General features: G+C 40.5%; 1 protein-coding gene across 1 annotated transcript in view; it reads left to right on the top strand.

The window, feature by feature from the left end:
- The window catches only part of LOC119722320 (katanin-interacting protein-like), a 42,037-nt gene extending 32,356 nt beyond the window's left edge, over positions 1–9,681 (top strand). The window contains exons 31-40 of the mRNA XM_038192368.1: positions 535–712; positions 1,707–1,872; positions 2,037–2,221; positions 3,119–3,183; positions 4,228–4,338; positions 4,953–5,092; positions 5,682–5,783; positions 6,598–6,758; positions 8,682–8,782; positions 9,565–9,681. Of these exons, the coding sequence (XP_038048296.1) occupies positions 535–712; positions 1,707–1,872; positions 2,037–2,221; positions 3,119–3,183; positions 4,228–4,338; positions 4,953–5,092; positions 5,682–5,783; positions 6,598–6,758; positions 8,682–8,782; positions 9,565–9,623 (1,268 nt within the window). The 3' untranslated portion in view covers positions 9,624–9,681. The remainder of the gene's footprint in view (positions 1–534; positions 713–1,706; positions 1,873–2,036; positions 2,222–3,118; positions 3,184–4,227; positions 4,339–4,952; positions 5,093–5,681; positions 5,784–6,597; positions 6,759–8,681; positions 8,783–9,564) is intronic.
- The last annotated feature ends 2,530 nt before the right edge of the window (positions 9,682–12,211 follow it).

The raw sequence follows: 12,211 nt of genomic DNA, 5'->3' as shown, positions 1-12,211 counted from the left end.
AAGACATTAATGATTCACAGTGAACCAGTTTACCAGTTAATTTCTTTGCTCAAGTAAATCTCAATTAACCCTCCTGCTGTCTGAACAGTCACAGACAGTCAAAGAAATCAATCATCTTCCTCTACCATGCCTTTTACACAGGCTAGTCACCAACAGTCAGATCATGTTTCAAGCAAGCACTGTGACTAGTCAAACTCAGTCAACAGACAAAAGCAGGCAAGTTGGTGGGCACAGCTGGCTTGTCAATCACCCTCAGTCAAAGCATAGATGTATCAAGTAACATGAACAGTCACAGCCAGTCAATCCTGCTTTATGTAGGCTGGGAGCTCTTAACTGGTGAAAACAGTCACTTGATTGATTTTGACTGAAAGGACAACTTGGCACAGAATGTACGTTTACATAGGAGGGTTAATGAAGAACTTTTAATTTAGTCACAGTAAATTTGTGGTTATATGATGATTTTTTTTTTAATTCAGAAAGCTGCATTTTCCCCGCACACGGCAGGTGTTTAATGGTACTTCTTATTTTTTCCAGATATGAAACTGAATTTCACCTCTACCTGGGGTGACGTCCACTACCTGGGGTTGACTGGCTTGGACATTCTAGATCCAGAGGGGGAAGCTATCCCAGTCACCATGGCAATGATGGATGCTAAGCCCAGAGACTTGAATCACCTCCCTGGATACGGAAGGGACGACAGGACATTGGACAAGTTAGTCAATAAATCATGAACAAAATTGACATTAGTATATTTTACCTGAGCACCGCCTTTTCAAATTGAGAAATGTATTCAGAAAAATGGAGGGAAAGTATCAAGAATAAAAAGGTTTGGAAATGTTTATGTATAGGTAAAAGAGGTTAGCAAAAAAGATTTACGATTTATGTTAGGTTGTAGCACGTTTAAAGGGAATGTACAACATTTGCTTTTGCTGCAATTTTCAGAAATAAATGGATTTGGAGGATTAGTATGTTACAGCAAATATTGTTACACTGACTTGTTTCACGTTTTGGGTTCGTAGATGCTGGAAAATCAAGAAAACCAATCATATTATTGTAGTCTGGTTCCCTGACCCCACTTAAGATGAAACGGACCAATTTATAGACTTCGGGGAATTGTAAGATCAGAGAATCAGTCTAGCAGGGTTTTCGTCTTCACAGGTGTGTAATCAATTGCAAAGAAATGCAGACTAACTAAACTTCAAAAAGTAGAAGCACTTTTTGAAAAAAGCCAGTTTTCTCCAATGCTGGTCGGCCGACAAGCGTTGGAAAAATACAGGTTTTCTTGAAAATGTCAGCACACCAGGAGCCACAACTTTACAGGATGCTTTAGACTGTCATTCCCTAACAATCCAGTAAGATATTTGGTGATAATTTGATCTTTTCGTTTTTTGATGTTTGCAAATGTTGTATCTTCCCTTTAATAAGGAATCCAATTTGCAATGTAAATTTAGAAACCTAAGCCAAAACTTGGTAAGAGTTACAGTTTAATCATTACCTGCAGGTCAGACTAGGAATACAAAGGTTTTAATAATTTGCATGACATTTTTGTATTTTTGTTTTTCAATTTTTAGAGGAAATTTTCTTTGAATTATTTAAAGTTATTTTCTACTACTGTTGGTGAGGATGAAGCTTGTAATCATTAGTCAAAAGTTGGAAGAAAGATTTAACAAGTACTTGTTTTAATTTTACTTTTTTTCCCCATTTAGATTAATCGATGGTGCCAATGTAACCACTAGTGATGAGCACATGTGGTTGATTCCATTCACCGAGGGGGAGGATCACATCGTCACCATTGACTTTGGCAGGGAGGTGCAGACATCGGGACTCAGGATATGGAACTACAATAAGACACCAGAAGATACTTACAGAGGAGTGAGTATTACAAACAACAAAAGGGGGAACAGGGTGCAACAATTATTGTGAGAACTTGTCTGAAGTCACATGAAGTATATGCAAATTCATGCAAATCGTATGCAAATCATTGCAGATATTCCCACTTTTGATTGGCGAACCTCATGTTTTGTTTTTATCACCAGGCTAAGATAGTGCACGTGTACATGGACACTAGACAGATCTCACCAAGCGAGGGCTACCTGATCAGGAAAGGGCCAGGATACTGCCATTTTGATTTCGCTCAGGAGATCAGCTTCAGTGATTACAAGTCCATGCCCCTGCTCAGCCAGCAAGCGATGTTCGCAAAGGGGGTGCCAGAAGCCCTGAGGTACAGGAAAATCGATGCATCCATTTCCCTTATCTTTAAAAAGTCTGGGGACAATTTCACGGAGCTGCTAAGCACAAAAAAAATTTGCTTAGCACAAAAAAGGTCTGGCTTAGTAAAAGCAGGTTACCAGCCAAAACTCCATGTGATTTTCATACTAAGCAAACAGCAGCTTAGTACCAATCACAAGCAATATACAGACGTTTCATGCTAAGCAAATTTTTTTATGCTTAGCAGCTCCATGTAATTGGCCCCAGAAGATGACTTTTTCTTTAGAACACAATTTTCTACTCCTCTTAAATGTATGAAAACTATTTGACATCTCTTTTTGGTTAATTTTATTGAATATTTCACTTCATTAAACATTTAAAAACTGTCCATGCCTTTCCGGACAACTGAGGGCGCTGTTGCTGTGATGTCATTTAGGAAGACACTGTTCAGTTTAGGGGTTTTGTATTCAAATTTTCAACCCAAAATGTGTTCATTGAAAACATTTGTGAGAAAAGTTTACGCATTAGCTTACTGCCGTGTACTGGCATAACGACTTATCATCAAAGAAAAGAACATTTACAACTTTTGCTGATGAATATGGAAATTTACATTAGCATATAAAACAAAAAGGCACCAAAAACCCTTGAAAATTGCAAAACGAAAATGTAAAATAAGGTTAAATGGGACACAAAGGTGCATTTACAAGGACTGCATGAAACAAATTACATTGCAAAGTGGGCCCTTTGAGCAAGCTTGAATCCTGAATCCTGATTGGTGGATCCATGGCAACAACATTGCTGACGACGCATGACAACCACCCAAAGACACTCTGCATTTGTGCCGGTCTTTCAAAACCGGCCAAGCACATATTTATTCCTTATTAATGTTTTTCTTTGATTTCTCTGGTAGGCAAAGTCTAGTTGCAATGGAGGAGCCCAGCCAGGAGTATGTTCCCATGCACATGCCATGTGGCTGTATCCTTTGAGAGAATTTGCTTGTGTCTGTGATTTCACTCGCTACATGGCTTTACAAACCCCTTGCATACCAACATATACCACTGCAGGTTTGAAAGTTTACGCAGTAGGCTATGAGAGTAAGTTTGCGGTTGAACCACGTTATTTGAAATCTCTTTTGGGAGTTTGTCAAGGTTTGCAAGGTTTGAAAATGCATTCCCCATGCTATTTTTGGAGTTTCAACCTGAAAAATAGGATTCTTTTCTATAAGTTGCTAGTTTTCTAGCAAAACAAATGTTATTCACTTTTGAATGAGACAGTGACCGAAAAAAGATCAGCCCATGTATAAGTCATTGAATTATTACTTTACATTTTTTTAATTATTGGCTGCCAGACGATAATTCCCTTCTTGCAGGGTAGCTAGGCTGCTTCCTGCCCCACAATTAGCATTAATAATGTACGGACGAGGAACAAGCTTGCTAGCAAAGCGGATATGTTGGTGCACAAAACGAAAACCTTCTTGTTTTGCAGAGGGTTGTAGAAGTCAGGAAAAAGTGGAGGTTTTTTTTCAGTTGGAATAATACTTACAAGTTCAAAATTTATTAACAGAAAAAAAATTGAATTTGTTGTAGAGCTTTGGGAATGCAACTTTAAATGTAAAACTACAAGCTCGATTGGAAATATCTCGAAAGCTGCAGGCCAACGAATTCATGTTCATGCATGAGTAACGTGATTGTGCCATGTAAATTCTGGAAGGAGTAGTTTTTTAGTACAAATGTCAGGTTTTTGACCCCAGTGACCCCATGATGACCTTTGACCCCAGTTTGGTCATGTGACTTGTTGGGGCTGGGCTACTGATACTTCTGACAGAGTTTGGTTGAAATCGGTCACAATATGTAGGAGCAGTAGACATGTCGACGTTTGTTACTTACTAACTAGCTAACGGAGAGACGTGATGATTTCTTGAGCTGCTATCCCTCAGCAAAAAAGCTCTGTGATAGTTTGACCTTGAAAGATGTCTTTGCTGTTTTTCCATAAAGTTTTCCTTAACTGTCATTGATTCAGTTGTTTTCCAGCTGCAGCTGATTTCTACCTGGGGAGATCCATACTACGTTGGTCTGAATGGCCTGGAGTTCTACGATGCAAACGGAGACAAGATCACACTCACAGAAACAAGTATCCTTGAACATTATGCCTCAAAAAAATATATTATTTGCAACACTACCTGAAGAGTGATGCGTTATTACAGTTCATGTGCTTATTGCTATTAGCAATTGTGTCAATGTTACTTTCAGAAAATAAACATCGAAATAATTTTTTTAAAACAACTTGATAAAATAACTATGTGACTTGCTAGTCACCAGTCATTAACTTCAAGTTCGAGTCATGATGGGCGAGTCCGAGTCTGTTGCTGATGTGACTCGAGTCGAGTCTGAGTCACAGAAATTGGGCCTCGAGATGGACTCGAATCTGAGCCCTGTTGTTACAACACTGACTGAGACAGTTAATGAATTTGTACAAGAGGGTCTGTAATCATCGCACACTGCTCATTTTATGTGTGGGGCTTGATTTCTGGTTACAATGAAAGTGCTTTCATTCAAGTTCTGTTGAGTAGGCCAAACTGTGCCTTGAAAACTTCAAACATTGGGCACGTATCGAACAATAATCCTTACTGACTTCTCATATATCACATATTAATAACAAATGTTTCTTTGCACATTGTGAAATTATTTTTTAAGACGTAGTGTTTAATAGCAGACATGATTTTCTTAACTAATATTCTCATCCAGACATGGCCGCTTATCCCTCTAGTGTCAACGTCTTGGAAGATGTGACAGATGATGTTCGGACTCCAGATAAACTCATCGATGGTATCAACGATACATCCGATGGTAGTCACATGTGGTTAGCACCTATACTCCCTCATGTGGTAAGAATGGGGAAATTGACAATGACACATCATGGTAGTCATGTGGTTAGCACCTTTACTCCCTTATGGGGTAAGAAAGGGGATATTGACAATGACACATCATGGTAGTCATGTGTGGTTAGCACCTATACTCCCTTATGGGGTAAGAAAGGAGATATTGACAATGATACATCAGATGGCAGTCACATGTGGTTAGCACCTATACTCCCTCGTGGTAAGAAAGAGGTCGTTGACAATGACATTATGGTAGTCACGTGTGGTTAGCACCTAAAAGGGGATATTGACAATGATACATCAGATGGCAGTCACATGTGGTTAGCACCTATACTCCCTCATGTGGTAAGAAAGGGGATATAGTGGTAGTCACATGTATTACAATACATAATAAAATGTATTACAATTTATTACAGTTGCTTATGGGTTAATGGAATATGAGCAAATGGATTTTCTGCCTATATAGGAGAAATGGGCTCTGTATATTTTTGTTTTAAGATTGTGCGTATGTTGTTTTTACTTTCTTTTTAAGATTGACGTTGTTTCTTCAATACAATAATGTAAACATTTTCCCTGTTTGTTGTTAATAACTCAGATCAACAGGGTTTACATCATCTTTGACCAGCCGGTGGCTGTCTCCATGATCAAAGTGTGGAACTACAGCAAGACACCACAGAGAGGCGTCAAGGAATTTGGGGTGAGTTTCTTGGGGGGGGGGGGGGGGAAATGAGCACAATCAATTTCATAAACCTTTAGACATGTAAAGTGGTATAACACGGTTGACTGAGTTTAGGAGACTTTGAATTTTGGTAGTTTAAGGTAATATACAACATTTGCTTTTGCTGTAATTTTCAAAAATGGGTGGATTTGGGGGTCGATAGCAGATAGTCCCAATCATCCAACACCTCGGGGTCATTAGTTTTCACTATTTCCCCACAAACCATGTTGTATTTGTATATTGTCACACTGACCAGGTTAAAGTTTTGTGTTCATAAAAGCTGGAAAAACCAAGAACAAAAATGTTATTCTTGTAGTCTGGTTCCCTGACCCTACTTCAGATGAAGCAGATGAAGCAATTTAAAGACTTCAGGAATTGTCAAGTCAGGGAGTCAGACTAGCTGTCTTGTTATGGAAATGTAATCGATTGGAAACAAAATGTGGTCTAACTAAATTTGGTTAATTTAGGGCAGTATTTGGAAAAAAAAGTAACTTTTGTTTCCAACGATGGTCGGCCAATCGTCGTTGGAAATTGATACAAATCTTGAAATTGACAGCACACCAGGTGCCATGATTTCACAGGATGCTTGAGACTATTATTCACTCGCAGTCCAGCAAGGTATTTCATAGTAATTAGGTGTTTTTGTTTTTTGATGTTTGCAAATGTTGTACATAACCTTTAAGGCAGAGTAACATATTTAATCCAGTTTTTAGATGATTGATTAAAACAAAACAAAAAAATTCCGCAAGAATGTAACTAATTTTCCTTCCTTTGCCCTGTTCTCCTCTATCAGCTTCTTGTCGATGACCTGCTAGTCTACAACGGCATACTGGGTCAGGTGACGGCAGGCGCCCGAGGCATCCTACCGACCCTTGACCTGCCCACGCCATACCACACCATCATCTTCACCGAGAATGAGCAACTCAGACAGAAAGAAAGACACACAATCATTCAGTAAGATCATGTCTTCTCATTCCTTGGCAAAATTCTTCCTGTATTTGGCGCAGTCTCTTCTGTTGTCTTTCATTCACTACTTCAGTAAGATTGCGGTGTTTGTCACAAGAAAGCAGTTACAGGTGTTATTTTATAGTAGGGTGCAAAAAGAAAGAAACCCACTTTTGACAGAAATTTTAACCTACTTACTTAACTTATTTGAACTTGTAGTGAAGTATAGCTCTTCAACCGTACTTGGTGAAAAAATCTTTAAAAAATCGCAAGAATGAGTGTTATTGTACTAATTTGAATACAACTCACCAAAATCACTGTTGTCCACATAAGTATGTAAGTCTAGTGTAGTGTTTTTTGTCTTCAAATCAAGCTCCAGAGCTCAGTCGAGCGGATGGAATAAAGCTGTCGGTGGACAAACAGGTTTTGTACACGAACAGTTTAAACTACCATATCTCAGAGACAAAATGTGCATTTGTAATCATTTTTTTTTGTCATTGATGTTTAAAGATAAATATTTTAATACCATTAAGTTGAATTTTTGAAATATCCTCAACAAGTAGGTAAAAATTGCTGTCAAAAGTGGGTTTCCTTCTTTTTGCACCACCCTGTAGAATAAAAAGTTTTGATGGGGCTTTGAATAAGGAAAGTACACCAAATTTTAAAACTAGCGGTAACTCGGCTGTTCCCTGGAAGTCTTTTCAAGCATCTGTGCATACAAGGGATCGAGGTACCCATTCATCGGTATGATGGGGTAATCATAAATGATAAATAGGGTAATCCTATACAATAGCACTCCCCGACTCAAACGTGGCAATAACTGAGTCCGTCACTGAGTCAGTTACTCAACAAGCACGTCTTACTATCCTCAGTGTTCCCTTTCAGGCATGAAAAAAATACTTTGTTGAAGATAACAATACTGAAAATCACTGATGCTGGAATCACTTCTTCAGCGACAAAATTCTGTTCTCAAATGTCTGCTCTGCATTGCTTGCATGTAATATCACATTAATTTGACATTTTTCTTTTCCCTTTTCGCTTCCCTCCGCTTTCTTGAATTCCTCATTCATCTTCTCTCTCCTCTCCCATATTTCCATTATTTTATTCATGCACGCTTTTGCCACACATTTTCTCATTTCCCATGCTCACCCTTTATGCACAACCCTTACTATAAAACTTTTGATTTCCCTATCCATCTTGACATCCCCTCCCCCATCTACTGGTACATCCCCCAACCACTACCATCCACTACCCCCACCATCTACAACCCCCACCATCCGTCAAAACCCCACCCCCACTATCCATCAAACCCCATTCCCCATCATCCATCAAACCCTCACCATCCATTAACCCCCCCCCACCATTCCTCAAACCCCACCCCTACCATTCATCGAACCCCACCCCACCATCCATCAATCCCCCACCATCTCCATCAAACCCCACCCACCATCCATCAACCCCCCCCCCATCCATCCTTCAAACCCCATCCCAACATCCATCAAACCCCCCACCATCCATTAAACCCCCCACCATTCATCAAACCCCGCCCCCACCATCCATCAACCCCCCATCCATCCATCCATCCATCAAACCCACCCCACAATCAATCAACCCCCCACCCTCCATCAAACCCCACCCCCACTATCCAACCCCCACCCCCACCATACACCAAACCCCCAACAAACCCCCACCATCCATCAAAATCCGACCCCACCATCCATCAAACCCCACCCCACCACCCATCAACCCCCCACCCTCCATCCATCAAACCCCACCCCACCATCCATCACCCCCCCCCCACCCCCACCATTCATCACCCCAACCCCACCATCCATCAAACCCCACCCCTACCATCCATCAAATCCCCCCCCCCAATACACCCCCTCCCTACCCTCCCCCACCTTCCTCTGCCCCTACCCTCATCCAATGCAGTAACAGTCCCCATGACCAGGACGTTAAGATGACCAATGATCACACAGTGATGACCAGCTCTAGCAATCCCAAGAAACCAGCCAACCGGCCTGCAGACCCAGGTAGGGATGTCCACTACATGAGCTAACTTCACCCTCCCATATGTGCTGGGTTCGAATCCCTCTCTGTTCATCAACAAAGTTGGGGGTTTGGTACCCAATGACCAATATGGATTACTTTTCTCATACAGCCTTCCCATATGTACTTGGTTCATTTCCAACTCTAGTTATCACATGAAATTTGGTTTTGTCCCTGTTGACTATTTGGGAGGTTTCATTTCAACAGTGTTGCTTTTCTCCACTTTTCCCCTTGTACTAGGTTCGAGTCATTCTCGAGTCACATGGATTAGGTATAGACAGTGATGAATTCCTTTAACCCTCACATGTGTACAAGGTTCAAATTCTACTCCATTCGTCACATAGAATGCGTTGCAGTGCGCATTATGTTTTGGGGGCTTCACTTGAGCTTGTTGTACGTCAAAAGCTGGATACGCTACTGAGTACATTCTTGCCTTCCCAGGTGTACTAGGTTCGACTCCTACACTAGGCATCTCACAGATTAAGTTATTGGGCTCTAATTACCAATATTGGGTTTCATTATGATATCCATACCACCCTTAACACCCCCTACTCACAAGGTTCGTTTTTGTAGTTCAACAATTCATTCAGTGACCTCTGGGAGATGTAAAGGCTGTAAACGGTAGAAGATACACAAAAAAGTCCACAGAATAAAATTGGTAAAAATGGTAATGTACAAGAAACGACTAGCGGACAGCTCTGGGTTAAACTGCATACATTTTTAAAAATCGGTATATTCATTAGGAATCCCCGTGTCTCTTTTGCAGCTTTGCGTCCCAAAACCAGCGTGCACGGCCGCGGTGGGTCCGCAACACGAAGAAGGTAGCAGAACAGGAAGGCTAGTAGACAGTGACGCTGTGGACCAAGGGGTGATGCTTCAGCCGATAGAGATAGGGCTCTTCAGTCCTCTTCTACACCAGAATTTGTGAAACTACCCTCGATTCTCAAAAACTAACTATGTGCTTGCTGCATCATTTCTAAGCCCAGGCTTACAGTAAGGGCTGGCAAATTCAACAAAACCACCCCAGCAGTCAAAATCGATGGAGTGTCTGGTTTGAACAGTTGAGCACTCCCTGCCTAGCTACATGGATTGACTGTTTGTGATTGACTGTATAACTTGATAGAGCAGTGGTCCGACTGTAGGCGATTGATGAGCCAGCTGTACCTACTGGTTACCGGCTTTTGTCTGTTGATGGAATTGGACTAGTAACAGTGCTTATTAGAAATGCGATTTGACTGTTGGTGACCAGCCTGTGTATGAAGGCATGGCAGGGGAAGAGAACTGATTTGTTTGACTGTCTGTGACTGTTCAGACAGCAGGAGGGTTTGTAAGTGTCACTACATGTGTTATGTGGATTGTTTGATCCTGAAATTTACTTTTAACAGTATAAAAGTCGAAGGGGACACACAGAAACGCTATGGGGGGTTTGCCATGTGCTACGAGCCACAAAGAACAAGAATGGTAAAGGTTTACTTTGTGATTAATGATTTTTATGTATTGTACATCCGAAACACGTTTGTGTGGCGCTGTACACAGAAATATGTAGGACAGATGGTTAACTACAGAATGAAGGTGAAAACGCTTTGTTTTATGGTTCACGCCTGTACAAATAACTGTGATTAATTCAGCGGTTAAACTTCTAGGGGGGCACTGAAGGCTACTGATATATATTGTTTTAGTGCAATTCATGATTTTAAATTAGGGGGGGGGGGGGGGTTACGCCACTGATTAACTATCTTTTGTACATAATGTGGAATTGTAGATATTTATTGTGCACCATAGTGCAAGTTGTATGAAATCAAACTCTCAGTACTCGTTTGAAGTCAAAGTATGGGAATGTTACTTTGATCATAAAATATGTATTTATGTTTTTCAAAATTACAACTGATATAGGGTGGGTGGGACATGCAGTGACCAATGTGTTTCTACCAGTACTGTGAACTTAATTTGTATTTATGTGTGTGCTATATTAGGAATTCACTTCAAAACAAAATAGTGGAATGTTGACGACTTGTATTACATACGAATGTAAAATGTGTTGAGAAACATGTAAAGGAAAGTTGCATGTTGCATCCCGACGCTATTTCAGCGGTTGTGTACAAAGTCTATGGAGAGTCAAGAAAATTTTCCAAAACTTTCCTAACAAAATTGAAAATGTTTCTCAGTCCCAGATTCATTGTCTTATCATCAATCATTTTTGCAATGACTGACCTTCATTGAGATGATTTATGAAGAAAAAAAGCAGCGTCAGGTTGCAACATTCTTTTCATTGTAAACTGTAAATTTAAGAGGTGGCCTTTTAATATAAACTGAGGGGCAGTATTTAAACATACAACGCCTGAATAAATCCCTGTTATCTGATTGGAGGGTCGTTGATCATGTGTCATTGAATAATATGTCCCAACCCGTGGCCTGGCTGCACCACAAACACAATTTTTATATATCCCTTTCATGGTATATAAGAACATTTCATTGCACGGTCACTCTATTGCCAATCGGATTCCAGAATTTATTCAGATGCGGTACGATAAAACAAATAATTTACGTTTCACAGTCATGGAAAAAATGTTGCAACCTGACGCCACTTCCGCGATTGTGTACAAAGTCAATGGAGAGTCAAGAAAATTTTCTAAGTATTTCCTAACAAAATTGGAAATATTTCTCAGTCCCAGATTCATGTCTGATCATCATTTTTGCAATGAATGACCTTCATTGAGATGATATATGAAGAAAAAAGTGACGTCAGGTTGCAACATTTGTTCCTCATCTGGTTTTGCCTCGTGGAATGGAACCCGTTCACGGAATTATTCTTACCATTGCACTCATCACTCGTTAACTTATTTGTTTATTAAAGGCTCACCATTGCCAATCGGATTTCAGGATTTATTAAGGCGTGGTATAAAACAAATAATGACTGATTCACAGTCGTGCAATGGAAAGAATAATTTCATCCGGCTTCACCTTGTGCAATGGAACATTTTATCTGTCGCCTCATGGAATTATTCTTACCATTGCACACTCCTTAAACTTATGTGTTTACTAAAGGCAAGTCTATACTCAAGCAAGGGCGGATCCAGAACACAATTTGGGGGGGGGGCCAAAAAAAATTTGGGTCCCCCCCAAAAGTGGGTCAAAAAAATTTCGGCGTGGGGTTCGGGGCCTGCTTAAGGGCCCCGAAAATTTTTTGGATTCTAGATGCTCTGTGGTGCGATCTGAGGCAATTTCTGACCACTTTAACCAATGTTTTTTTTGAGGAAAAGATGGTGGTGTACTCATTGCCTGCCTTTATTGCGATGTCACATAAAAAAAAAAAAAATTGGTTTCGTTTTGGGGGGGCCATGGCCCCCTTTGGCCCCCCCCTGGATCCGCCCTTGTACTCAAGACTCAAGTGAATACAAACATGAAGCTGTGAC

This window comes from Patiria miniata, unplaced genomic scaffold (assembly GCF_015706575.1).
Source record: "Patiria miniata isolate m_02_andy unplaced genomic scaffold, ASM1570657v1 HiC_scaffold_15, whole genome shotgun sequence".
In the NCBI taxonomy this organism is placed as follows: Eukaryota; Metazoa; Echinodermata; class Asteroidea; order Valvatida; family Asterinidae; genus Patiria; species Patiria miniata.
This window is presented reverse-complemented; position numbering and strand designations above follow the sequence as displayed.